This window comes from Podarcis cretensis (assembly GCF_951804945.1).
Source record: "Podarcis cretensis genome assembly, chromosome: 10".
NCBI lineage: Eukaryota > Metazoa > Chordata > Lepidosauria > Squamata > Lacertidae > Podarcis > Podarcis cretensis.
This window is the reverse complement of record NC_137179.1, coordinates 16935377-16962113: the sequence shown is the minus strand read 5'-3', so window position 1 is coordinate 16962113 and position 26737 is coordinate 16935377. Positions and strand designations below refer to the sequence as shown.

Sequence of the window (26737 nt, the reverse complement as noted above, 5' to 3'; positions counted from 1 at the left end):
GGTGGGATGAATTTCCTACTCCATTTTTGTAGGACCATTTTGCCACCACCTGCAAAAATAGAGAGGGAATTCCTTTTTTTGGGGGGTGTGTGTTCAAATTCCTAAAAGAAGGCTTTTATTTATCTTTTATTTCATTTAGCGAAATGTGTATATCACTTGCTTGCAGTAGAACTTCCAAGGGGCTTGCGAGAAATATCAAAATCATCAATAAAAACGTTTTTAATTACAGTGGTACCTCGAGTTACAAACGCTTCAGGTTACAAACTCCACTAACCTGGAAAAGTTACCTCGAGTTGAGAACTTTGCCCCAGGATGAGAACAGAAATCGTGTGCCGGCGGCGCAACGGCAGCAAGAGGCCCCATTAGTGAAAGCACGCCTCTAGTCAAGAACAGTTTCAGGTTAAGAACGGACCTCCAGAATGAATTAAGTTCGTAACTAGAGGTACCACTGTAATAGTAAAATGCATCAGCATTGATGGGTCTTGATAAACCTGCCTAAGCAAAAATGTTTCAGGTGCTGAAAAACTTGCAGTGAAGGAACCTGCTGATGTCAATAGGCAGAAAGTTCCAGTTCAAACTTTACCAGAAATGGTCTGACCATGACAAGGGAACGTATTGCACCCCGCAAAACTTGGGTTCAGCCCTCATATCACTAGGGGTAAAAATTACATCAAGAGTATTCCCTACCTGGTGCATTGGATCAATGACCATAGGGGTTTTTTTTTTGGGGGGGGGTATGGCTTATCATTGCAATAACAATGCTAGGATTGTTCCCTTGCTGATCTTGAAAGTGACTGGACGTTAGAAGGTTGTGGAGTGGGAGAGATACTATAAATCTCTGCGGCATTCCATGGTTACAGGCAACAGAACAGAACAGGCATAGGCAAACTCGGCCCTCCAGATGTTTTGGGACTACAACTCCCATCATCCCTAGCTCACAGGACCAGTCATCAGGGATGATGGGAGTTGTAGTCCCAAAACATCTGGAGGGCCAAGTTTGGGGATGCCTGGAATAGAACTTACCAAGAGTAGGATCGTACTCCCATATGAACCGTTTGGTCAGAAAACGCACCACAAGAGCTATGGAGAAAGAAACAAATGAAGTTAGAGTCAGAGGAGTACAAATCTTTTGTTCAGGGACATTCTCTAGGTGAAGAGCCGGCAGCTTCTGCGTGCTACTGGACTACAACTTCCATTATCCTTCACCACTGACGATACTTGGAAAAGGCCACAGGTTCCTCATCCATATTCTAGACAACTGCTGTATTTGAGGGCTGTATGGCACAATAAAAACCTTATTGACCTGGGCAGTCTCTCTTGCAAGACAGAGCAGATTCACACAACCAAACTAACATGTTGAGAATTTGGCATGAATGGATTCCACACTGAATTCAGGATATAAGAGGGCCTCAGTCTCTTAGCTACAACACTGCAGCTCTGTACAAGAGTCTCATAGGATAGGGACATTCAAACAGGATTTCTTCATTATTTACTGTCATGTAACATCAGGTGCCCTAGGTACAGAAAGTCCTTGAATACTGACCTTTGACTGCAGTGAGTATAATTTGGGGAAGTAAATTCAGTCAGTCTGAGGGCCACATTGCATTATGGGGATCCATTCAGGGGCCGCACCCCAGTGGTGTGGCCAGAGGCAAAAGTCAGGGTTTTTTTTATACACACACATATACACACTTCTACTGCACAAAAAATCTGCATTTTTTCAACCACGCTCCATCAATTAATGAAAAGAGAAATGGAATACAGAAAAAAATGTCCAAAGGGAGAAGAAAAATAAAATTAGTGATATTCTCATGGGTATGGTGCAGTGTTTTGTTGTATTAACTTTGCATTCAAGGGGCGTCAAGGGGTCTTTAGGGTGTGCCATTTTTTGCATTCAGCAAATCATTTCTCTGGAGGGCTGCACTCTGCGACCATCCTGGTGCTTGTCTTTCCTGAAAAATGTATGTCATTCCCAGCTGAGCTTTCCTGCAAGTCCAAGAAGGTGGGAAGGCTCTCTGCTGTCTGCCTAGCCTAACAGCTGTTCAATGTTATTTATTTTAGTGAAGTCTTAAAAAAAAAAGCTTTTAAAGAAATCAGAGTAGCAATGTATTTTTTAAATTCAAGTAACAAGCAAGAGTGTTTTATTTAACATGCTGCTTTTTGAGTTTTCTATGTTCACCTAAGCTTCAAAATGCTGAAAGATCAGCAACATTTGGATCCTTCTCTCTGTTCAGCATACAAGGAAGAATGATAGTTCATAGCCACACCATATGTTTAAAGCATTCTTATACCACTAACAGTCATGGTTTCCCCAAAGAATTCTGGGAACTGTAGTTTGTTCAGGATGCTGAGAGTTATGAGGCCCCTGTTCCCCCAAACAGAGCTACAATTCCCAGAGTTATCTGGGCTGAGGGATTGCTAGAGTTTGGAAGAATCCTAAGTTATTTTCTGCAATGTATTTCCATAAAAACCAATTTGATTTACACGGTGCCATGGAATACACATGAAAGGTTTTATGAAACAAAGGCTAACATAACTTTTTATTAGCTATTTGCAATGGTTCATCATTATCGTTGGGTTTTTTTAAGGCACATATTTGCTTTCTGGGTTTGGCTGGAATCAGAGGCACAACCACAAAACTCTTAAGAAAAATGTTTTTCCTTGTGGTATAAACTACCCCTCCATTAGCTGGATGGGCTGTTAAATCTTGTGAGAACATCTGCTTCGCTGAATGGATCGGAAGTCTGGAGAAGTTCAGGTAAACACCCTTGATGTTATAATTCGGTGTACATCAAACCGCCTAACATGCTGTGGTTTCTGTAGCGCTCCAGCTAAAAGCCACGGCAATAAGGAGATGGACAAAATGTTAAGTTTAGGATCCACATTTTGTTCTGTATTGTGACCTTTCCATTCCTCTGATCTCCAAATGGGGGCACTTGGCAAATCCCTCTCTCTCTTCCTTAATAGTGTATATGGAAGATACATTTAAAAAGCATTCTGGAAACCAGCTGCATCTAGCTGCATGCTTGAGCCATTTCCTCTTACACTTCCTTGGTTAACAGAAATATGGATGGAGGTTACATAAACATGTGCTGGACATATGGCTTTCTGAAAATGTCCTCAAAGGCATTTTTGAAGTACAGTGGTACTTCGGGTTACAGACGCTTCAGGTTACAGACTCCACTAACCCAGAAATAGTACTTTGGGTTAACTTTGCTTCAGGATGAGAACAGAAATCATGCGGTGGCAGCGGGAGGCCCCATTAGTTAAAGTGGTGCTTAAGGTTAAGAACAGTTTCAGGTTAAGAACGGACCTCCAGAACGAATTAAGTTCTTAACCCGAGGTACCACTGTAGAGGGTACCTTCTTTCTGCTCAATGTTCGCAAGATGTAAAATGGGCCCAGGCAACTGCCCTTACAGCAGGCATTCCCAACCTTCGGCCCTCCAGATGTTTTGGACTACAATTCCCATCATTCCTGACCACTGGTCCTGTTAGCTAGGGATCATGGGAGTTGTAGGCCAAAACATCTGGAGGGCTGCAGGTTGGGGATGCCTGCCTTACAGCCAGGGCGACACATCCTGTTTTGCCATCTAAGGTGAAAGGGGAATGTGCCACCTTGCTCCCCCCTCCCTGCCCTTACCTGGGGAGCCAAAGAGGCAGTGCCCCTGTGGGTGGAAAGTGGATCCACAGCTCTGCCAATGGGGCAGGTGGGGTGCCAACTTTTTGGCTTCTGCCACTTGAGGTGCCTATTTAACCCCACCTCACAGGCAGGGTTACTTACAGCTAGGGATGAGAGAATATGACAGTTTTGGTTTCTCTCAGTTTTTAATCTTTTTTCTAAACTTAAGTTTAGTTCTCCGCATTTACTCAGCAGTTTGTGATTTTTTAAAAAAGAAATTTGCATGAAAATTCACCAGTATTTTTATGTGAATTTCACGTAAGAGACCCATGGTACGTGCAACTTTGTCAAATATAAACCTTTTAGCAAAGCAACTTTCCCTAAAACAATGCAAGTTTGTAAATTATCTTCACTAATATATGCACATTTTAGTATAGTACATATAGGCATTTTTGTACACAGTGCTTTGCTGGAGATCCGCACTGCAAAATTTTGGTTAAATGCAGATTTTGAAGGATGGCTGTATTTCAGCTCATGCACTGTATCAAAATGTGTGATAAAAGTAACTTTGCCTTTGGTGCAAACTGAATCAAATTTCTCCCTCATTCCTATTTACAGTAGGTATTGCCAACACGGTGCTCTGCAGATGTTGTTGGAATCTGGCTCCAGTCAGTCTCTGCTAGCATGGCGAATACTCAGGAATGATGGGAGATTAGTCAGGGGTGGTTAGGAAGTACCGCATTTTTCGCCCTGTAGGATGCACTGGCCCATAGGACGCACCTCGGTTTTTTGGGGGGGAAATGAATAAAAAAAAATTATTCCCCCCCAGCCGCGGGACTGGGGCGGGGGAAGCCCGAGCTTCCCCTGACCCCAGCCCCCAGAACAGGCTGCTGCCCGCAAGCCTTGTGAGCCCGTGGGAACTCCCCCTGGGCGCGCAAGGCTTGCGGATAGCTTCCTGAAGCCTGGAGAGCGAGAGGGGTCGGTGCGCAGCGACCCCTCTCGCTCTCCAGGCTTCAGCGAAAGCCTGCATGTGCCCCATAGGACGCACACACATTTCCCCTTCATTTTTGGAGGGGGGAAAGTGCGTCCTATAGGGTGAAAAATACGGTACCCAGGAAGCCTGAGTCCCAGGTCCTTTTCGCAAGGCTCCTTATCTCCACCCGCTTCCTCCCTTCTTGAACAATTTTCAAAAATGAATCTTTGCCTGTTGTTCCACAATTTCCTAAACGTGCATACTTATTGCCTTACTACATGGGAGTCCTTTTTGGAGGCATAGAAAGATAAGAAGAACCTGCTAGTCCATCCAGTTCTGCTTTTTTCTTACAGCTGCCAACCAGAGGTCCATGCAAAACCCATAAGCAGAACCTGAGTGCGTCATCCATCTCCACATCTATGATTCACTGAGGTTCGCAATCTGATGAATATCTGTTGCTGTAATTCAGACAATGGGTTATATTACACAGTGCTTGGTCTCAAGTCTTGAGAAGCACATCCCCCAGGTCTGGATGTTCTGAGATAAGAGCAGTGGCGTAGCATGGGTTGTCAGCACCCGGGGCAAGGCAAGTAATTTGCGACCACTAACCCATGGATTTGCGCCCCCTAACCCGTGGATTTGCACCCCCTAACCCTAACCCCCAGATGTTGCACCCGGTGTGGCTGGCCCCCCCTGCACCCCCCACGCTACGCCACTGGATAAGAGATAAGTGCTCTGGGTTACAACAGCAACACCAGCAAGGCCTATGACTTGCTGAGTAATTCCTCCTCCCACTGGTCCAGGAATGTAGAGATGGGTATTGCTTGCATTAAGCCCTGCTGCAAATTCTGATGCTGCACTCTCTGTGGGACAGGATCTGACTCTGAATCTGTGAGAATCAAGGGAAGACAGTGTCGGTTTTACATGTTAGCTAGCATGGGGACCGTGTTAGTGGACCTTTCTGTACATATGTATCTTTACTTCAGAGACCCGAGGAACTGCATGTGCCCTCACAACATCTCTGTATTTTCTTTTAAATAATGGAGGGCATTTGAACCCCTCTTTTCTGTAAGGATGACATTACTGAAGCTGTGATGGGAGAGAAGGTCAGAACAGGGAAGGTGACGAAAGCATCACATAAGGAAGGAATAAAGCTCAAACAACAGTAATCATTGCTGATAAATATACTCATCAATGCATTAGGTTAAATCCTGGTAAAGCTTTTTTTTCTAAAATAATGCACATTGTGCCTAAATCTCCCATCTTTTGCATATGTTTACTCATGTTTATAATCAAGACATCTGTTTGTTTATCACCTAGCATCTGAAAATCTGCTGTCTATAAAATAGCTATTTCTACAGTAAACATATTTTATTGTCACACATGCACACACAGAGCCTATTTCGCAACCCCATTAAATCACAACCCTTCAGATTAGTCCCACTGAAATAAATAAAATAAAAATCTAGAATAGATGCAACCCTGATAGGCTGACGTCAGATCTTTTTCACTAAGCAGAGTGCATGGCATTCCTAAATGAACATGGCTTCTGGCCTTTTAAGACCACCAAGGGATACAACAGGGCTTTCCAGCTTCTCCCATCAACTGTTGAACACCACACTCCTTAGCGATGCTTAAAGAACACAGCCAAATCCCACTTGAAATATAGTCTACAAATTTTATTATTATTTAGATATTGCCATCTGCGTACATGGTATGCTGCGGACTAACATAAGCACAGGAAAGGCTCTGCCCCCAGATGTTAATCTCCATTTAGGTCTAGTTCTCAGTGTGGCGGTAAATCTGTGTCTGGGTGATGTCAATTCAAACAGCAGGTAGGGATGTGCAGAACGGAACGTTCCTTCCTAAAAACAATTCCTTTCAAACAGAAAATCAGACACCAGAGCAAAGCACTAGCCCAGAAGTCTTCCCCTGGATATCTAAGGTGGAATTCAACTTCACACCAAGGTGATCACTCTGTCAGCACAAGCATTTCTGCACAAGGATGATCTCCCCTCTCCTCCTCCTCCTGTGTGGTTCTCCCAACTCTCCTAAACAGATTTGGGAAGGACGTGGGGTATGCGGCAGAGAGAGGGGGAAAGTCCCATGGTGCTAGTGGGACTCATTTTGCTGGTTTCTGCTAGTTCAATGACTTAGCTGAATGTGGCCCCTAGTTTTCTATGTGCAAGGATGTTCTTTTTGGAATGAAGAAACATTCAGTCGTATGAGAGCCCCTCTCTGAAGGCTGGAGCAGCACACCCCAGACGCAGGTTGAACACCCCAATGAAGTTAAGGCTCATGCATTCAGGGAATATGTGCTAAAGGTATTCTGAACCACTCTCCACTGTTGGAGGGCCATTTGTCTGCAGGAAAGGCAGATTTTCAGCTGCTTTCAAGGGGCCATGGGTGAATTTCATAGGAATCTTTGAGTGTGTTAAGTGGGAGGCATGGGTTATTTTCATTTGGGGTGACCAGTGTGGTGCCTTCCAGATATTGCTTAACTGCAGCTCCCATAATCCATGACCATTGGCTATGCAAGCTGGGGCAAATGGAAGTTGGAATCTAGCAACCTCTGGTAGGTCCCATTGTAGCAACCCCTGCCTGAATATGATGAGGTGGCCAAGGTGACGTTTGTTAAATGCCACACAGTTCCTGGCAGGGGTGTGAGGCTCTCTGCAGCCTACCAGCCACATCTCCAAATCTGGAATGCAACCTGGACACGACACTATGTAGGACTTACTTTTAAGTAATACCTACCACTTTTAAGATGTTTTGGACTACAACTCATGTCTGTCAGGCTTCCTCCCCCTTTGGCAGTAGATAAGCAGAACAAAGGAAAAGGAGTCTTCTTACCAGCTAGAAACTTTAATGATCACAGTGAGAGAACAAAGAATCCATTTCCTAGGAATGGCGGTGCTCCCAATTAAAGGTTTCACCCACTTCCTCCCTAGTCACCCACGTCACTACTGTGTCTTGTAACTTGATCTCGCAACCACTGTGCTTTTTGTGCTGCCACCTTATCAGCTCTTCTTGACCTTGGGCTGAGCAGATGAAGGCTTTCCAGAGACAGTGAATCTGTTAACACTCTCTCTCCCAGTGCTTCTTCTCCACCCAGTATTTCCCAGCTTCTGCCTTCTGAACTATGTCCCTCTGCAAACCACTGTTCCAAATCTATACTGTCCTCCTGCTCCTGGGAAGATTCAGGATCTTGATCGGGAGCAGGGGGAGGGGGAGGCTCCCACCTTTCCTCCTCAGTGCAGCCCTCCCTGACATCGCCAGTCCAAGGCAGAATGGTCAACGGTCAGGGGTAATGAGAGTTGTAGTCTATCAAAAAGCATGGAAGGATGACCTGAAAAACCACCAGCCTTCCACAACTGGACCCAATGGTTGAAAGAGCAAGGTTCTCAAAGTGTGTAACTGTAGGTGTTCATATAACAGCCAATGCAACTGCTTTCTTAAAAAATAAACTGAAAAAAACAACTGAAATAAAGTGCACACAATAAAGTTTCTGTAACATGTTATCCTATCACCAATATTCTCTTTATCCAACGTCTCCGATTTCCTTTCTACAATCTTCATACAGAGATTTCTGATTCCAGCATAAGCTGAGTTTACACTGTTGTTCCTGTTAATTTTATATATCCCTTTTCCAAATCATATTATACAGGATATTGTGCATCAGTATTCTTTGGCATATATCTATTTATCACTCTCCCAAAGACAAAAGTTATTCCCCACTCTAAAAAGAAAGTAGGTAGGTTCATCAATCAAGGCAATCTGGATCAAATAGCATCCCCCAGCACTAACTATGGCAGTTTCTACTCCTTCTGGTACATAACATTGCTCTGGGATCTTACCACACAAATCAACACCTTAGATAATTGTCCCATCTTTCTGTCCGAATTGCTGTGCTGCTTTTATGCTGCAAAAGAGAGAAGTGAAAAGAGGGCAACTTCTGTCAGCTGCCTTTGGCATACCCTTAAAGAATCTAAGTGTCCTCCAGGACTTCCGGGTTAGCGCCTCTGGCAATGGCGGAATTCCTCTGATCGGGAGGAATATGCTCCGTGGAAACAGGGTCTGGCCGCCGCGGTGAAGGCGGAGACCCACTAAAAATCACACGCGGGAGAAGCCTGTGAACCTGGGATTTGGCTGGCACCTTTTGCGCCTCCCCTACTCGCGGGGAAACCTGGTTTCGGGGATCCGGAGCGACGTGGGGTGAGCGGCGCGGTGCTTTGAATTGATTGCTTCTTTCATGGAGTGAAGCCGCATTGCTGTTGCCGGAGAGCGCTGACTTTTTCCTGTGGACAATTTGATTCTAAACAACTACCCGTGAGTAGAACGGAAAATTGGATTTTTAAACGTCTTAATTTGGCACCGAAACGGGAAGGTTTCAAACAGGAAGTCAGCCTTCCCCTTTTGTAAACAGATTGAAGCAAAGACGCTGCAAGCTAAGGTCTTGGAAAGTCTTCCGCAAAGGATTAAACTTCCATCGATTAAACTATTAAACCCCCCTTGGAAGCAGGAGAAGAGGGGGGAAATTTTGGATCGCGCAAGCCTGAGAGTGATGAAAATTAAATTACCACCGCTCTGAACCTGGAAAGGGGCTGCCAGTAAGATTGACGTTTTGAAGTTCATTAGCTGTGAATAGAACATATGTTGACAGTTAGCTAAATAAGAGAAATATATTGTTTCCATTGTCCTCTTCTGCGTTTAAAAAGGAGGAAAAGTAACTGAAAATTGAAACTATCTTTACTGCTTGAACTGTGCTTAAAAGGATTGACACAAATAGAAACTGTTTCCCTCTAGAGGGAGCCTTTGAAACTGTTATAAGAGCTGAGCTGGGGGAACCAGCTGCAAGATAAGAGACTGTGAGAATCAGGGATTGACCTTGGACTATTTGAGAATGTCCACAGAAGATGCTTTAGTGATTGCATTATGCAAGATAAGTCACTCGTTGGAACAGCTCCACAAGAAGACGGATGTTATGGCTACTAAAATTGATAACTTGGGACAAAAAGTGACTAATTTGGGACAAAAAGTGAACATCAATACAGAAATTATTCAAGATCTGATACAGGAATCTACCTTGACAGGGCAAATTGTCGAGAAGGCGAAGGAGAAAGTTGTTGTTGTTGAACCTAAAGTAATACAAGTGGGAGCCCCAGCCTTACAGAGGCAAATTGAGGACTATAAGTCGAGGCCTTTTATGACTGAATTTAGAAAAAGTCAGATTTTGAGGATCGGAGCCCTGCCTGGACTGGAGAAGGAAAGTTGGATAGATCCCTTCATGCAGGGATTTACTGATCTTTGGACTTGGGTCATGAGGAGATTGGAGCTGTGGGGGCCTTTAGATTTGGAGGAATTTTGAAACATGTCCTGAAATACCTTATGGATTTTAGATTTAACCATGGAGATTTGGCTGACCTGTCGAGAAGGAATAAAAGCATTGCTAGGTTGGAGCTTCCCCGAGATCTGTTCTTCAGAATCAAAGGAAGGAAAATAAGAACAAGTTCAGTAGAAGACAAAGTAAAGTGCATGTATAAATATGAAGAAGACCTACAGAAGGGACTTGGAAAAGAGTTAAGAGCCTCGGACAGAAGATCACCAGGTTGATGGACTATATGGAATTGATGAATGACTGGCAGAATCCGAGACCAGGGAGAAGAGATGGTGGAAGAAGATTGGAAAAAGTTTAAAGTTTATTTTTAGAAATAGAAATATTGTAAAATTATTGAGTGTTAGAAAAATGTTGGAATGAAATGTTATGGCTTTAGTAGAAATGTTATAAGGAGTTAAGCATAAATAAGCATTATAGTATTAATGGAAAATAAGGGTAAAAATAAGTTAAGATATTTATATGACAGAAAATAGAGAAAAATGGAAAGGAATTGCTGAAACAATTAATAGAAGTGGAATACAAAAAGGGAGGTGAGAGGAGGTCGATGAAACAAGGGAATGAAAGATAGAGTACTGAAATGGTAAGATGTATGTTTTTAAATCGTTTTTGCTTTGTTTTGTTTAGTTTAATGTGTCAATGTTGTGTTTTGTATTGTTCATATATTGTATTGTATTGTTTTTTCCCTTTCTTGTTTTTTTTCTTTTTGTCTTTTTTTTCCTCTTTCTTTTTTGTAAGTTTTAAAAGTAATAAATATTATTATTATTTTTTAAAAAAAGAATCTAAGTGTCCTCCAATTGCAGGCTGACTTAATGATTTAATTGCAGGGTGACTTAATGACTTCCGAATTGTTTGTCAATTATCTGCTCAGGCAGAAAGTGCTGTGATGTGTATTGCACCAAGGCAACAGACACTCTGTATTCTCTAGCCTCTTTGGATCCAGTCCATCACCTATAAACACACAGGGCTGCATCCCACTCAGAATCGACCCAGTTATGGTATTCGAGATGACTAATTTAGGATTATTCATTTCGATGGGTTTACTCTGAGTATAATGTAGTTGGGTACAACCAACCTTAAATAAGAATTACGATCTATGCAGCTTTGGGAATCAAAAGCTGCCTAGGCCATACCTGATCTAAAACCCTAACCCCAAACTGGATAGATAGACCAACCTAATCCATGGTGCAGTGATAATTTGAGCATGATATTCGAGTTTGTAACTGAAGGGAGAAATTAACATCTTCAGAAATGCAGCGGGTGGGCTCGGAAAATGGAGTTCAAAATGGAAAGTTGGGGTGATTTTAATCTCTTTTAGCATTTTAACTTTTGTATGTTTTAAAGTATTTCTTTCTTGATTTTACTGTTTTATATTTTGTAATTCGCTCTGAGGTTTCTTTCCCCTTACAATCAAGTAGCGTTTAAATTTTTCTGAAACAAGCAAGCAAGAAAACAAATAGAGCAACACCTGGTGCTCCAACTGCATTCAGTGAGTGAGCTCTAGATAATATATCATATTTGAAATTTGTGGGGATTTGTCTGCGTCAGTATAATCTGTGAAGTTATGCAAAGCCAGTTACACATTGCAAGAAGCATCTTTTCCTGCTGAGTCTGCCTCACTCTTCTCTTCTTAGTGCTTGCTCTTTATCTCGCCAGCTTCCTAAGAAGAATTAGCAGACATGCTGCATGCAGGCCTCTGGCCACCAACCCCTTCCCTGTTAATAATATTTGCTGCTGTGTACAAACGTCTGGCTTCTGCCTTTCCTCAGCTTGACTTAGCCAGCAACGTGGGTGGGTGGCAGAGCAGGTTAATTGCCTGCCCTTTTTAAAGATCAACAACTCACTGCACACCACAGAAACCGTAAGAGTTGTGGCAGGCATGGAAGAAGAACCGGAGAGGCGGAGCGAAGTAAGCAGAGAGGTGGTTCGACTTCAGAGCTGGTTAAAAAGCACCCCACTTTGTGTACGGAGTAGGGATGGGGGAGAAACTCAGCTCCGTTCACATTTAAAGGTGACTCTGCCCAGTTTGTGCTATCTCAAACAACCCTCCTTAGAAATCCCAACTCATCTGAATTTTGCAATCCAGGTCTCCATTCAAGTAACGTGCCTTAACGATGCATATGCCAAGTTTAAGGTGTTCATCGTAATGCATACGGGAGCAAAAATGCATGCAAAAAAATGCAATACATCGGGGGAAATCGATTTGCGAAAATGTTCACATTAGGCAAAATTGCCTAGAATGAAATGATAGGATAATTTTACATTAGGATGGGCGTGGGTTCTCATCAGGCTTCTTCTTAAAAAAAAAGAAAAAAAAAAGAATTGCAAACTGATGTGGAAATGTGGAGATCTGAACTGCAGGAAGGAAAAATGGGAAACCAAGAGAAACCAAAACTCTCCAGATTGCCCATCCCAAATATTTCATGCCAACAACCATTGGGGAGTTGCACGATCCATTTCACTCTACTTTTCCCCAGCATTCAGGGCTGGCGCAAGAAAATGGTCTGCCTGAGCTGCTGTCCTCACTCCTCTTCATCTTATCCTGTCCCTGCTACCCCTCTCACATTATTACTCCACCCCCCCCCCTAATTTTAGGCTCAATTAGCCACCAAAGCAAACCACAGTTGTGGTACAGGTGCTTTCATGGCCACCCTACCCAGAATGCTTCGCTCTGAGGGCCCCCTTAACTCTTGCTAGAGTGAGGCAGGCAGGGAGGAGAAATAGAGCCCCTCACTCTAGGACAGTAACCCAGCAGAGGGAAGCAGCAGGTCTAGCAGGGGGCAAGACAAATGTGCCACTTTCTGTGGCTGCTGCCTGAGGCAGTTGCTTCAGTTTGCCTAATGGAAGCGCCGACTTGGCCAGTGTTCCATCGCTCTGATTCCACTTCTGCTCCACCAATGCTTCTGCCTCCACCAGCAGCCATGATTCCTGCTGGGATTTGAGCAAGGGCGAAGCTCTTCCCCGTCTCTACCTGTCGTGTGGCTCCGAGATGTGACTCAGTCCTGGTTGCCATTTCTCCCAGCTTACGGTTCTGCTCAAGAGTCTGCTCCACGCTCTCCCTACGAGTCAAGGCTTTATTTATATAAACAGACTGAACTTCTTCAGCATTACAGTTCCCATATTCCCTTTTAAAAGAAAGAAACTGCAGTGAAAAAGGTCTGGAAAATGCGTCAATGCTGTCAGGAAGTTCAGATACAACACAAGACCCTGAGAGAGCGGCTGTCAGTCAGAGCGGGCTGCCCTTGTGTCTGCTGGGTCAAAAGCAGATGCTTGGCTTAAAAACAAGCTCCAGGAGGAAGTCAAGGGTGCTCCTGTGCTGAAATTGCCCCTCCAATTTCTTTTATGTTTTCTTCCCTTTGTGATTCTTGTGCCTCATAGACATGCATCTTTAGACCTTCTTTGTAATTTCAGTGTGTGCAGCGCTGAGCTTACCTCACCACTGCTGGTGGACTGTTTTCATTTCTCTGATCTGAAGAACATTTCCTAATCTGAAAAAAGTCACACAGGAGGAGTTGCCTCATGGTATCTTTGCTTGTACTTCAATTAAACTACAGCAGTGACCAATTTACAAGTGTCCAATTGGCGTGCACCCGTGCGCGTCATTCTGACTTTTAAAATAGCAAAAATGGCCCTCCAAGAGCCCAGAAAGGGCAAAAAGGTGAAAAAACAGTGTCTAGCAATCCCACAAACCTTTGCAAGTCCAATCCCAGGAGCCCTTGCACCTAGCGTTGAGAATTGGGAGTTTGAGCAAGCAGGTTTGGAGGGAACAATGCTGGTGGAGTTTGGCATCTGCTGCTGTTTTTAAAAGCATTTTCCAAGGGTTTCCAAGAGGGTTTGGAGGGTGTTTGAAGGCTTTTCCTATGGTGTTTCAAATATACACCATTTCACTGAAATGTGAGGTGCCTCGGAACGTAACCACCACGTAAATGGGGAGTTGCCTGTACAGATACCACGGAGGTTGGTGACATAAGGAGAGCTCTCCTGGATCAGGCCAAAGGCCCATCTAGTCCAGTATCCTGTTTTCTCAGTGGCCCATCTATGTCCTGCTTCTTGTGTGTTTCACAAGGCATCTTGCGGTCACTGTTGGAAATAGGAAACTGAATGAAAAGGAACTTTAGTCTGATCCAACAAAGGAAGTTACTCTGTTTTCAACACTGGGGCAATCAACAAACAGTGCAGAAAATATTTCAGTGCTCTTCCCTCCCTCTACCATTCTTCCCTTCTTCTCTCTTCTGTATATTATTTTTTAAATGCCATTTTATAATTCAGGATATCTCTTTTCCCCAGATGCTTTCTCTCCTTCTTCTTTCAAAAGAGTTGGCTACACAGGGAATTTCTCCAAGCAATCAGCAGATTTGCAGCTGTTTTGAGTTTTATAGGTTGCTGTTGTTTTTAATTAAAACACGCACGCACAAACACACACACCAGGAAAACCCACATGCAATGGCAAATTTTGAATCCATTGCCATATTTTTTCTCCTTCTGAAGCCAGAAGAAAAAGCATACTTGTTTTTCATGTGGCCTATAAAAGGTTATGTTTCCTTCCCTAGTCCATCCTGCTCTTCTGTAATTTGCAGGATGAGATCAGAAAGTGATGAATTACTAGACTAAGGATGCAGCGGTATGCACATTTTACCTGGGATTAAGTTCCGATGAACTCAGTGGGAGATAATTCTGAGCAAACAGGCAGAAGATTGCTCTGTAAATGATGCTATTAGATTCCGAGAATTCTGAGAAGCAGCTTTGCTCTTAGAACATTAAAAGTATGTCTCGGTTTTAGGGGCGGATGGCTCTGTCTATTTAGGAAATTGCTGTATACTGAATCAAGCCATTTGGTCCATATGGTATTGCCTCACTGGCTGATACTGGCCTTACAGACAGCAAAAGAGGCTTGAGCCCAGGAGTCAGCTTCTTTTCTTTTGGCCTTAGGCCCACCCCCTTAGGCCAGCCGTCCATTGTCCTCCCTGACCAAGGGCGGATCAAAGGCCAGCTCAAGCAGGTGGGTGGCACCCGCCCAGGGGAGCCTCGCTCGGTGCCGCAAACCCCACCCACCTGTGGGGAAGGGAGGGCGGATATTGCCTCACTGGCTGATACTGGCCTTACAGACAGGGGTCTTTTCCACTCCCCCACAGAAATTTCAGGGACTGCGCCTTCTACATGCAAAGCAGTTTCTCTACCACTGAGCTACACCCATTTGTGAGTTTGCAATGTTCCATTCATGTTCATTCGCTCCTGTTTCCACTACAGTTTGTGAATTTTCTTTTCTATGTGTGGAACTTTGCATTATTTTAACCGCCCCCCCCCCCTCACAAAATGCACATTTTGGTATTCCATTGCACTCTTTCACAGTTACTGGGGTGAGACTTGAAATAAATGTATCATAGGCCAGCACAGCATGCTATTTTTGTTTGCAAAATTAATCACTTCTATTTTTGTCTAACAAATACTGGACTGGGTATGCTGTAGTTTAGTATACAAATTTGCCGAAGTTCAGAGCAACCCCCCCTCCTTTGCTTGCCGCGTTCTTTTCTTGTCCTACATAACTGTCAAAAGCATAACTGTGCATAATATCCAAGCTAAAGTAAAACCAGGTGATAGAATGCAGCAAGCAGAGAAAGGAGGAGGTTCAAGAGTGCCAAAGGTTCTTACACACGGGAGGGGTGGGAACTCAGTTGGTCCAACATGGATAGATCACTCAAGCATGCAAGAGTTGACCTACATTGCCTGAAATGGTGCGTGATGTAGTGCAGGCCTCCTGAGACTGTACCACTGTGGAATGCAGGTGGGGAACTGCATATTTGAATGCTCTCGCATTTGCACACCAAAGAGCAGGTTTAGAATGATCTACTGCTGTTTATATATAATGGAGAGGTGCATTTAACTATGCAATCCCTGACCTGCTGCCTGTAGTGGCTCATCTGCACAGGACTGTTCCACACGATGTTTCCAAAAGTGAAGCTTTGGCTCCAGTTCCTGCTGACCACAAAATTGTTTTTTTTTTGTTTCTTTAACGATTAACCTAAGCCAGCAACAAGCAGGAAGCACTTCAAGTTGTGGTCTCTTCCAACTCTATGATTCTATGATTCTAAGTTGTGCCAGGGCCTGTGGCCCCCAGAGGTTATGGGATTCCAACTCCCATCACCCCTGGCCATTGGGCATGTTTGTTTGTTTGTTTACAGTCTTGATATACAGCTTTCCCCAAAGATGTCCCACAAGGCAACAGAAGATAAGGCTAAGGATTAAACCCTACTCAGATCCAGAGTGGAGTCTGTAAAATGGTTGGAAGATGCCTTGTACGCCTCCTTCTGACAACTCCTGCAGCCAAGCTGGTGCCAAACGTCTTGCTCTGCTTTCCTTTGGGCCACATCAACAAGGCAGTCTTGTTGTCGGGGCAGCTCAGGACCCGCATACACACTGCCCAGGCTTGCGCCTCGGGGAGGTCACTTCGGCGCTTCTAGCACAGCAAAAACAACACAGGAGGTAACAGTTTTGAGTTACTGGCCTCTGTAGCCACAGCAGGTGCTGTGATTCTCCAGCAGTCTGACCATAGCTGTCAACTTTCAGATTTGAAAATAAGGGATCAGCAGCCTCGAAAATAAGGGATCAGCAGCCTCACCAGTCCTGAGGACAGTCTACAGGATATCTAACAATCTGGGATAGCAGCGGGGGTGCTGGAATAAGGGAATTTCCCGCAAAAAAAGGGAAGGTTGACAGGTATGCAGTTTGACTTCACTCCCAGAGGCGCACTTCCATTGTCTCTCGAGAAAGACAGCTGCCAACACAAGACAGCTGACCTCACAAAGCAGTTCACATGCATTATTTTAAAAATAAGCATCAAATTAGAAGGAAAAAGTTACAAAGGAATTGAAAGGGCAACTTGTTCCTTTAGAAAAAGCTGCTACTGCTTCTTCTCCTCTCAGGGCAAGATGGTCCTTCAGTTCCTCCTGAGTTGGCCACTGAGGGGAGGGGAGGGCCGCTATCCCTATGCTGGAGCTGTAGTCTCACAACATCTGGAGGGCCAGAACTTCCCCCATTCCTGTTTTATGAGACAGATTTATCATCTGAATTCCCACCCCCCGCAAGTGAGAGCCTCAAGTGAGATCGATGGGTTACCAGGGAATGGTGGTTTGAAGGCTACAGGTACACAACTATCTGAAATGGAAGCAGCTGCTCTGTGACTTGTTCTCACAGCCAAAGCTGGATTGCTGAACATTTATTCTGCAAGACAACCAAACATTTTCATATCTGGTGGTGGAGTTTGCTTCTTTATTTCCTACCCACAGAGTGATGCTTATCAGTCATGCATCACCCTAGCCTGCCCGCAAGCAGCCATTCTTCTCCAATCTGTACGGCTTAAGAGTGATGCCGAATGAATGAGTCACACATTTATTCACAAGATAACACACAGGAGAGAGTTGCACATAGCAACCGGCGTGCTTATTTTCTGTGGATTTTGTGCACTACTGAAGCGTCGACTGAGAACACTGTTCCCTGCAGGAAAGTGTGTTTTTAGTGAGAGGGGGCTGGTGAGAGGGAGTTCATAAAATGTTGATGACTTCGACAATAATATTTCTGAAGAGGAACTTGGAGGGAGGGAAACCTCAGAGACAGACTAGATACACAGCTAATCTGTACAATAGATTTAGCTGAGGCATTCAAGGACCTTTCTCTGTCAAATTAATTGCATCTGGCATAGAAAGCTACAAATCTTAACTTTAGCTGTCAGGGATGACCTAAATGCAGACAAGCTAGGAACAATGATATCAGGTCAAACTATTTGCCCATTAACTGTAAACTCTGGTTGGCAACAAATTTCCAAAGTCCCGCCCCCCTTTTGGGGGGCTAGGGACTGAACATGGGACCTTTAAATGTTCAATGTCACACTAATCTATGCAAAACTCTCTGCAAACAGAATAGAAAACACAGGCATTTGCAACAGATTTCAGTGTGAGATTCAACTCTGAATAAATTCTCTTCCTGCTCCCTGAGGGAGTACTTGGCCCTGATGTGTGTGTTGAATTTGACTCTGGTTAAGGGATAAATTTGGAAGTTTCCAAACAGTGGAGCAAAATGATAGGTTACTGTTGCTGGTAATATTTATAACCAGTTAATAATTCTTCTTCACCAGTGACTCATCCGTCTCGCTTGACCTCGTTTGGATTAGGCAGCCAGCCAGATTGAGGGGAGCAAAAAATGGAAAGGAAGAAAAAGTGGCCATCACAACCTCCCTTTATACAAACTAAGGACAATTCCTCCAGAGCTTGTTTCCTACTCTGGCCTTCAGAGGTTTAAAATATTTAAAGCTCCTCATAAAAGTATGATAATGGGACTAGAAGTCACACACAGAGAGAGTGTATAAAACAGAAGGAACTAAAGGAACGAAATGGAATCCAAATGAAAGCCGGCTGGTTTTATAGAAATGAGATCAGTTGATTGCTCCTTCCCAGAGCCTGGATGAATATCCAATCTATGGGAAGGGATAGAGCCATTTCACATAGGGAGATGTTGTAGTCCAGTAGCCAGAATGTTGAACTTGAAGGCTTAGGAACAAAACACAACGTAGCCATGAAACTGACAACGGATGGCCGTGAGCCAGTCACTCTCAGCCTTGTCTTCCTCATAGGGTTGTTGGGGTTGGGAGGATAGACTGGGATTAAGCCAGTCTATCCTCACTGTCCCCTGCCCCATTTACTGGCCAAAATACATGAGAGAGAGAGGGGGAGGGAGAGAGAGAGAGAATGCTGAAAATGGTCCTGGCTATTTTACAGGGAAAAGAAAGGCAATAATTTCACAGCCAGCTTTAACATGCACAGAACATGAACAAATTAACATAATACTATTTTTGTTCTATTTAGAAAATTTAGACCCTGCCTTTTGTTGTAGTGGTTGGTCAATAAGAACTCCCATTGCTACTGGTCTCCAAACTGCTATGGTACAGTTTTAATTCTTATTGGTTGTTTTATTTAAATGCCTTTCTAATTGAGTTGGTTTATATGTTTGAAACAACCCTGGGTTGACTTACGTGATGAAAGATGGTTGATAAAACTGATGGATGAATACATAAATAGGAAAAACAAGGATTGGAATAAAATAAAATCACATATAACAGACGTTGAATAAATGAAATTTATTCCCAGGTGAGAGCTCGGAGGGATCGCTCTTTTGTGTGTGGAATAAGGGTTAAGACATAATTAGGGTAGAGGCTCTTGCATTTATTTCTTCTTTTTCTATGTCTTTCTTTTCTTTTGCTTATTTTTGCTTCTTCCCTATTCATCTTCTTTAGATTAGTTTGGCTTTTATTGCATTTTAGGTTGAAAACTCTTAATAAGATTGATTTAAAAAGAATAAATGGAAACTAGTTTTCTGTTTATGGGGTTTTCATGTTTATTAATGTTTTTGAATTCTTAATCGATATACGTACTTATATTGACACATCTTGCAGTTCTGCTTCAATGACAAAAGATATTAAATATGTACGATACTATTATATTTCTTCCAAAATAAGCTGTTATTTGTTCAGTCAATAAACAAAGGCAAAATGTGGCTTCTTCTTTTTGTTTCAGCGCAAGGTCGCTGCAAATTATGCTGGTGGCTGAAAGCAGCACTGAAGCAAAAACAATTGCCTTTTTGAATTGTAATCTCTTATCTGTGGCCAGTGTGTGGTCTTTATTCTATGCAAAAAGTACAGGCTGGTTTTCCACAGTCAAGGGCACCGACTGTGACAAGACACTCCTGGAATGGAAACCTGCTTCAGCTTGTCATTGAGCAATCTCTTTTGCCAGTGAATGCCTAGCTCACCCTCGGTCCCTCTGAAAGCTGCTGTGGTTTATTTATAAAGGGCATTTATTCATTTATTTATTAGATTTATATATCGCTCATCACCATAAGATCTCAGGGCAGTTCACGGAATAAAATACAGGACAAAAACATGAAAATAAATAAAACAAAACTGCAAAAGACTGCAAAAACCTTCCCACAGACACCTGTAGAATATAAATCAGCCAAAGACCTGGTTGCATGAAGGCACCAGGTGGACTTCCTTAGGAAGAGCATTCCACAAGCCGGGAGCCACTACAGAAAAGGTCTGTTCTTGTGTTGCCACTCTCTGGACCTCACGTGGAGGTGGCACATGAATGAAGAAGAGCCTCAGAAGATGATCTCAGGGTCCAGGATGGTTTACCTTCTGCCCACCAGTGCTCCACGGCTGGGGGAGGAAGACAATTCTCCCCCCGCAAAAAAATGTTCTCTAATGAGGTTCAAAATTGTCAACCCAATTCTAAACTCAGAAGGAGCTTGCTTATCACCAGAGATGGCACTGAGCTAGGTGGCTTGATGGCATGAGTCAGTAGAAGGCAATTTCTAGAGATGCTAATGATTCCATTTCAGACTTCCGACTTTCTTTGGCTTACTGCTCCCCCTGTGAAGCACTTTGTGGATCTGTTATACCTCCCGGAGTTAAGAAAGATCATGATTTATTTTACAGAGCCTGAGTCACCATCTCTCGGGTGTGTTCAAAAAAGCCATTAATAGTCCGACTACCATTGAATGCTTCCACTCACCACCTACTTAAGTGGTTTGTGACTCAAATATTGTCTTGAATTTCTTTATACACCTTGCACAGAAATGCTCATAGATGTGTAATATTTGGAGCAGAATCCCTGGCCTTTAGTCTCGGCATATTTTGAGCTTAGGAACCTGTTCCTCCACTCACTTGCTCCCCCCCCTTCTTCTTTAAAACACACTCGCTTTTATTTCTGTGGCAAAGTTGTTGGAGGTGAAAATGTTAACCAATTTATTGAACTGAACATTGAATTCACTAGCCACAGTGGCAAACAAGCCTGTAGATTTGCCCCCTATATCTATATGGTCCAGATATTTACTTCTTTTTTAAACAAACAAACAAACAAACAAACAGAGGTAGTTCTAAAAACCTGCAACTATTCTGGCAAGCTGTACAAAGCACCCAGTCTGGTCATATATAATGAAGAAACTCATGCACAGCGTGGGAAAAGCAGAGCATCTGCCTTGCACATAAATGTCCCAGATTTAACCCCCGGCATCCCCAGGTATGGCTGAGAGAAAATCCTGCCTGAAATCCTGGGAAGCTGTTGCCAAGTCAGCTGCTGAGCTAGATGGACCAAGGACCTGACTTTGCATAAGAGCTTTGCATATGTTCCTATGCTAGATCTTTTCCCTTTTTTGCCGTCACCATTTCACAATGGAGCAGAGACTGGAGATGTTAGATTGTCGCTAAGTCATTTGCCCCCCCCCTCCCCATTTCTTCTTCTTCTTTTTATTTAAAGAGAGGTGGCAGGCTAAAAAGAGGTCACAAGAATGGCAACATGAGAGCAGACCTTTTCTGTGGTGGCTCCCCTCTTGTAGAATGCTTTCCCCAGAAGGCTCACCTGGTGCCTTCATTACACATCTTTCGGTGAAAGCATTCCTCTTCAACCAGGCCTGAGGCTGATTAACATTCTAGATCCTTTTAAATGTCGGTGGGCAGGTATATTTCATTTCATTCTAATTATGTATTATGTATTTTTATTTTGCATTTTTTTTATGCTGTGAACCGCCCTGAGATCTTTGGATGAAAGGCAGTATACAAATTTAATATACAGTAAAATTAAGTAAATAAAATGACCCCTCCCCCAGCCCAGCAACCTGTTCTCACAGTGGCCAATCAGATGCCTATAGGAACCCAATAAGCAGGATCTGAGTGCAATAGCAACTGGTATTCAGAAGCAGATTGTCTCTAACCATGGAGGAGAAGCATATCCATTGTGGCGAGAAGCCTTATCCTCCATGACATCTTTTTTTAACCCAAGAGGCTGACAAAACTGGCTTTACCCACAGTGCACTTCTCCAGACACAACAGGGCAGAGAGGGAGCGCACACGCACAAAATCTAAATGAAACCTCTACCCAAATTAAAAATTCTGCTTGTAGGCTGTATAGCCTTGTCCAGCTTCCTCCAAAGATGTACTTGGTGCACAGCGTAAAGTGAAGTCCCACATGTGATTATTACGCTGGGTAAACCCTGCCTGCCAACATGCCCAGAAGAAATGCCAATATGAAGTTGCTAAAGTTCATTTACATAATCATCTTACCGCACACCATATAGATATTTACAAAAACTGCCTGTGAGAAATAAAGCAGAGCAATCTATTATCTGCTGGCGCCATGCACGAATGCAAATCTTTCTTTTTACTAAATCAAATTATCTGAAACACTTTGTTCTGAACAGCGCGCTATTTAGCAGCCAGTGTTGCCTAGACTGTTGGGATCTGTACGTTTGCCGTTTCTCTGTTCCTGAAAGCAACGTTTTCCTCCTGGGCCTTGAATCTCAGGAACAGCTAGCTGCCAGCCCAATCATTTTTGCCTAGAAAATATTTCCCATGTTTCTGCAGTCATGCTATGCCACTGCCAAGTAAATGACTTCTTTCTTTTAAGCACATTCCTGACTATCTGCAAGGTGCCTATTCTCAACACACTTTGGAACCAGTCAGAATGGGAAAAGGAAGTAGAGGAAGGAGGAATGTGGACGTTTCAGGGCAAAAGATGTCTCATACTCCCACTTCCATCACTCCAAGGAATTGTGGCTGGTGAGAGAGACTGGAAGATGGATGCAACTGAACACATAGCAAGTAGCATCCATATAGGAAATAAATGCAAATGGAAAGCACACTCAAAGGCGGGTTGTCATTATTGAGGCCCCCTCTATGTTTGCATGTAGTGGTGGATACTGAATGGATTTCTGAGTGCTGGATATGCAACAGGATCAGCTCTGGGTTTTGAGGGCAGGGCCTTAGGGCTAGCTGACCACAAGCCCCCCCCCCCGTGGTACCATGAGCCACAATTTAAAATACAATATTAAAACCAGTTTTGAAAACTTATGATTGAAAGAAATGACATCACAAATTAAATAGTGGGTCCTGGAAACATATTAATTGGTTGGTAATCAGGTCACTTGCCTGCCTGCCTTGGGCACATGCCAAGCTGAGCTCCTGGCTTGTACACCTGACCTGTACTTGCTAGTGCAGGTGCCAGGGACTGGGTTGAGGCAGAGGAATGGTGGGAGGAACCACCGAGGGAAGAAGGTTCAGAGCCTGAGGATTGGTGGTGGGATGTTGATGATGATGAATGAGAAGAGAGGCTTAGTGAGCTAGGAGAGTCAGTGGCACGGGCAAGTCCAGAATCAGAGGCAAAAGCTGAAGCAGGAGAGTGGGATTAGGGAGGCCAAGAGGCAGAGATGTGTCAGGCTGGTGAAGAGTCACAGGTGCCTCCTCCTCCTGCTGTGACAAGCTCCCTCCCCACCCTTGTCTCCCAGAACCAGAAGAGGCATGAAAAGGGTGGAGGAGAGGTTGACTTCACAAAGGCGCCGTCTCTGGTTGCTGGAGAGGAGGAAACTTAGACAGCAGTGAGGACATGGGAATTTTCATTCTCGACAACTGATCCATGGGGCATGAGCTGCTGTGCTCATTTGACCTGACACTCTGCCAAGTCTGTGCAGATCATGTTCTTGCTAAGAAAGAGTTAACTCCAACTTGCATGGCATGATTTACTGCTGGCTCACTCCTGACAGCAGGCTTCTGAATCATGCCAGCTCCACCAGTAGGTTTATGCTTACCATATGGGTCTGGTTATTCCTCCTTACTCACCACCACTCAACTGAGTCATATCAGCTGTGGTGACAGTGATATCCTGGTATAATAATAATAATAATAATAATAATAATAATAATAACAACAACAACAACAACAACAATTTATTTTTATACCCTGCCCATCTGGCTGGGTTTCCCCAGCCACTCTGGGTGGCTTCCAACAGAATATTAAAATACAATAACCTATTAAACATTAAAAGCTTCCCTAAACAGGGCTGCCTTCAGATGTCTTCTAAAAGTCTGGTAGTTGTTTTTCTCTTTGACATCTGGTGGGAGGGTGTTCCACAGGGCGGGTGCCACTACTCAGAAGGCCCTCTGCCTGGCTCCCTGTAACTTGGCTTCTCACAGCGAGGGAACCGCCAGAAGGCCCTCGGCACTGGACCTCAGTGTCAGGGCAGAATGATGGGGTAGTAGTGGGCATGGGTCCTTCTGGCACAATGGCCTTTCCCTGAGTATGTTGTGTGCTGGCACCATGCACGACACACAGTCCCACTGAGATCTCATTTTTCTTGCCTTTCCTCACTTGCTGAGTAGGACTTAGGAACCGAACAGAAGATGTGTCTGGAAGAGGTGTCTGGAACTTTGCAACTGTCTTTGTTTCTCTCTTGCCTCAGCTTATTCAAAAACACATCTAGCTCGGGGTTGTGTCATGTGAGGTAGCTGTTTGGCATCAAGCTGCTCTTAAGATCTCCTTTGGAAAAAAAAAAGACTGAAGGGAAACATTCCATTCATTTCCAAATCTCAGGGCTGGACACAGAGCAATTTGTTTCAGCAAACGAGCTGCTCAATCAGAGTTAAGTACAGACTAGAGCGGACATTTTATTTATGGGGGAACATCACAGTGCATTAGCCAAGACGATTTGGTCACCACTCATGAAGACAATTTGCAATGTTTTGATTACGTTTGGAAATCTGCTCATGCAGGGGAAAATCAGAGTTCCAACTTCCTGGCTGTCTTCAGCAACAGGGATTTTGAAAATGACAGTCAGAAGGGATTTAGCAAAGGCTTCACTGTCTCATAGCAATCATTGGAAAAGGTTGCACAATGTAGTTGACCATGTACATCTGCCACCAAATGCAGGTTTAAGATTTTGTCCAGCACCTTCAAATGGTACTTTGGGGATGTGACAGAAAACTGAACTTTCCGCTCCGTTCCACAATACCTTTCTGGGAGAAAACATGCCTTTGGGGGCATCTGAAGAGCATGCCGAGAAAGCTGGACATTGAATCTAGGATTTACAATTAACAATAAACCTATTAACAGCAGCAAGAATCTGTATTACTTCTTGCTGAAAATGGTACATTTTTGAAATGGTACATGTTTATTCATACTGTCAGAGCTGCCCGAGGTCCCAGCTCACAAAGGACCAACGCCAGTTCTTGTTATATACAAAAGTCTTTATTGAAGATCAGTTTCGATTTCAAAGCCGCGGCGCGCAGCTCTACGTCTTGGAGTCTAGACCGCTGAAGCTCCGTCTGAATCTCCTCCCCCCAGACACCAGTTTAAGACTCTAGCCTTGCTCCACCTCTTCCTTTCCTCTTTCCTCCTCTGGGTCCGCCTGTCCACTGGGGTCTTACCCTTTCTAGACTCTTCTGACGCTGAGTCCCCTGAGTCTTCCCCCTGCCTCCGGCGGGCTTTAGGACCTGGTTCCCAATTTGGCTCTTCTGCTGTCCCACGCGCCTGTACATTCGAACTTGGCGCGCGCGCCCAGCCGGCAACCTTCCTCCTGACCGTTACACTGCTCCTGTCACTGCTTCCCCCTTCGGGGGGGCTAGCTGGATCTGACTTCCCCTCCGTTCCCTCACTCAGCGATGGAGGCGTGGTCAGCCCTGACTCATCTTCTCTCCCTACTGGAGGAGACGCTGGCCCTGATACATGGGACTCCTCCCCCCCGCTACGCTCTGGTGGGGAAACTGGTCCTGATCTCCAGCTGCTGCTTTGGGAGTCCCCGCTGGCCACTTGCTTCTGGTGCGTCCCTCCTGGGACCCCCCTTGCCCTGGCCATCGACGCCCCCTTCTGGGAATCTTCTGAATCGCTGGAGAGGCTCATGGAATCTCTCGGGCCACTGTCATACTCCCCTACGCTGCCCTCAGATTCTTCCCCTTCGCTCTCCGTTTCCTCTCTCCCCTGTGCCTCTGCTCCTGAGCCCCTGACACATATGTTTATTCAAAGTACTTTTTAATCAGAAGATTCCAGGATAGTGTGCAAAACAGTGAAAGCAATTCATGCAGTGTGTACACCACCATGCTGTGAAACAAGCATACACAGAGCAAACACAAAAGTAAAGAACAAAAACAGCACCGGTAAAAATTCTGTTCCAAATGCCCTGACATTTAGGAAAGGCTTAACCCGACACCAAAAAGATTGTACAGTCATATCTCTTGTTATGTTTGCTTCAGGTTAAATCTTTTCAGGCTGCGACCCGGAAGTACTAGAAAGGGTTACCTCCAGGTTTCGCCGCTCGTGCATGTGCAGATGCTCAAAATGATGTCATGCGCATGCACAGATGCGGCCAATCACGACCCGTAGATGTGGGTTGCGTTCTGCTCATGTTGTGAAGAGGGCTCCGGAATGGATCCTGTTCACAACCAGAGATACCACTGTAATGGTCATGATAACATGGTAACATGCAGTTGATATCATGACTATTGCAATTTTTTTAAAAAGTTGTTATCAAGAGTGTCTGCCAAATTCTTTACAAACATTTACTACAATCTTTGCAAATCTGCTATGCTGGCTGGAGCTGATGTGAACTGGAGTCCCAAACATCAGGAGGGCACCAGGTTGTCTAAAGCTGTTTTACTAGATCTACCCCCAGGGAACCCCATATACAACTGCAGGATGCCAACTGGACTGGACTGACCATCGCTAACCTTCTATAACTCCTGCAAATATTGCTGGCAGGCTCCATAGGATAGGTGAAGTCAACATCGTGCTCTCTAGATGTAATGACACCATCCCTGGTCACTGGCCATGCCAGCTGGGGCTTCCAAGAACGATTAGTCTGACAGCATTTGAAGGCCACCCCACTGACTAACCTCCCTATAGGAGATGGAAGATAATGTATTACAGGCCCTAGTCCGCTA

General features: G+C 44.2%; 1 protein-coding gene across 1 annotated transcript in view; it reads right to left on the bottom strand.

Annotated features, from left to right (window-relative positions):
- RERG (RAS like estrogen regulated growth inhibitor) overlaps positions 1-26737 on the bottom strand; it is a 93514-nt gene that overhangs the window by 7614 nt on the left and 59163 nt on the right. The window contains exon 3 of the mRNA XM_079993138.1: positions 1024-1080. Coding sequence (XP_079849264.1) covers positions 1024-1080 — 57 coding nt within the window. The remainder of the gene's footprint in view (positions 1-1023; positions 1081-26737) is intronic.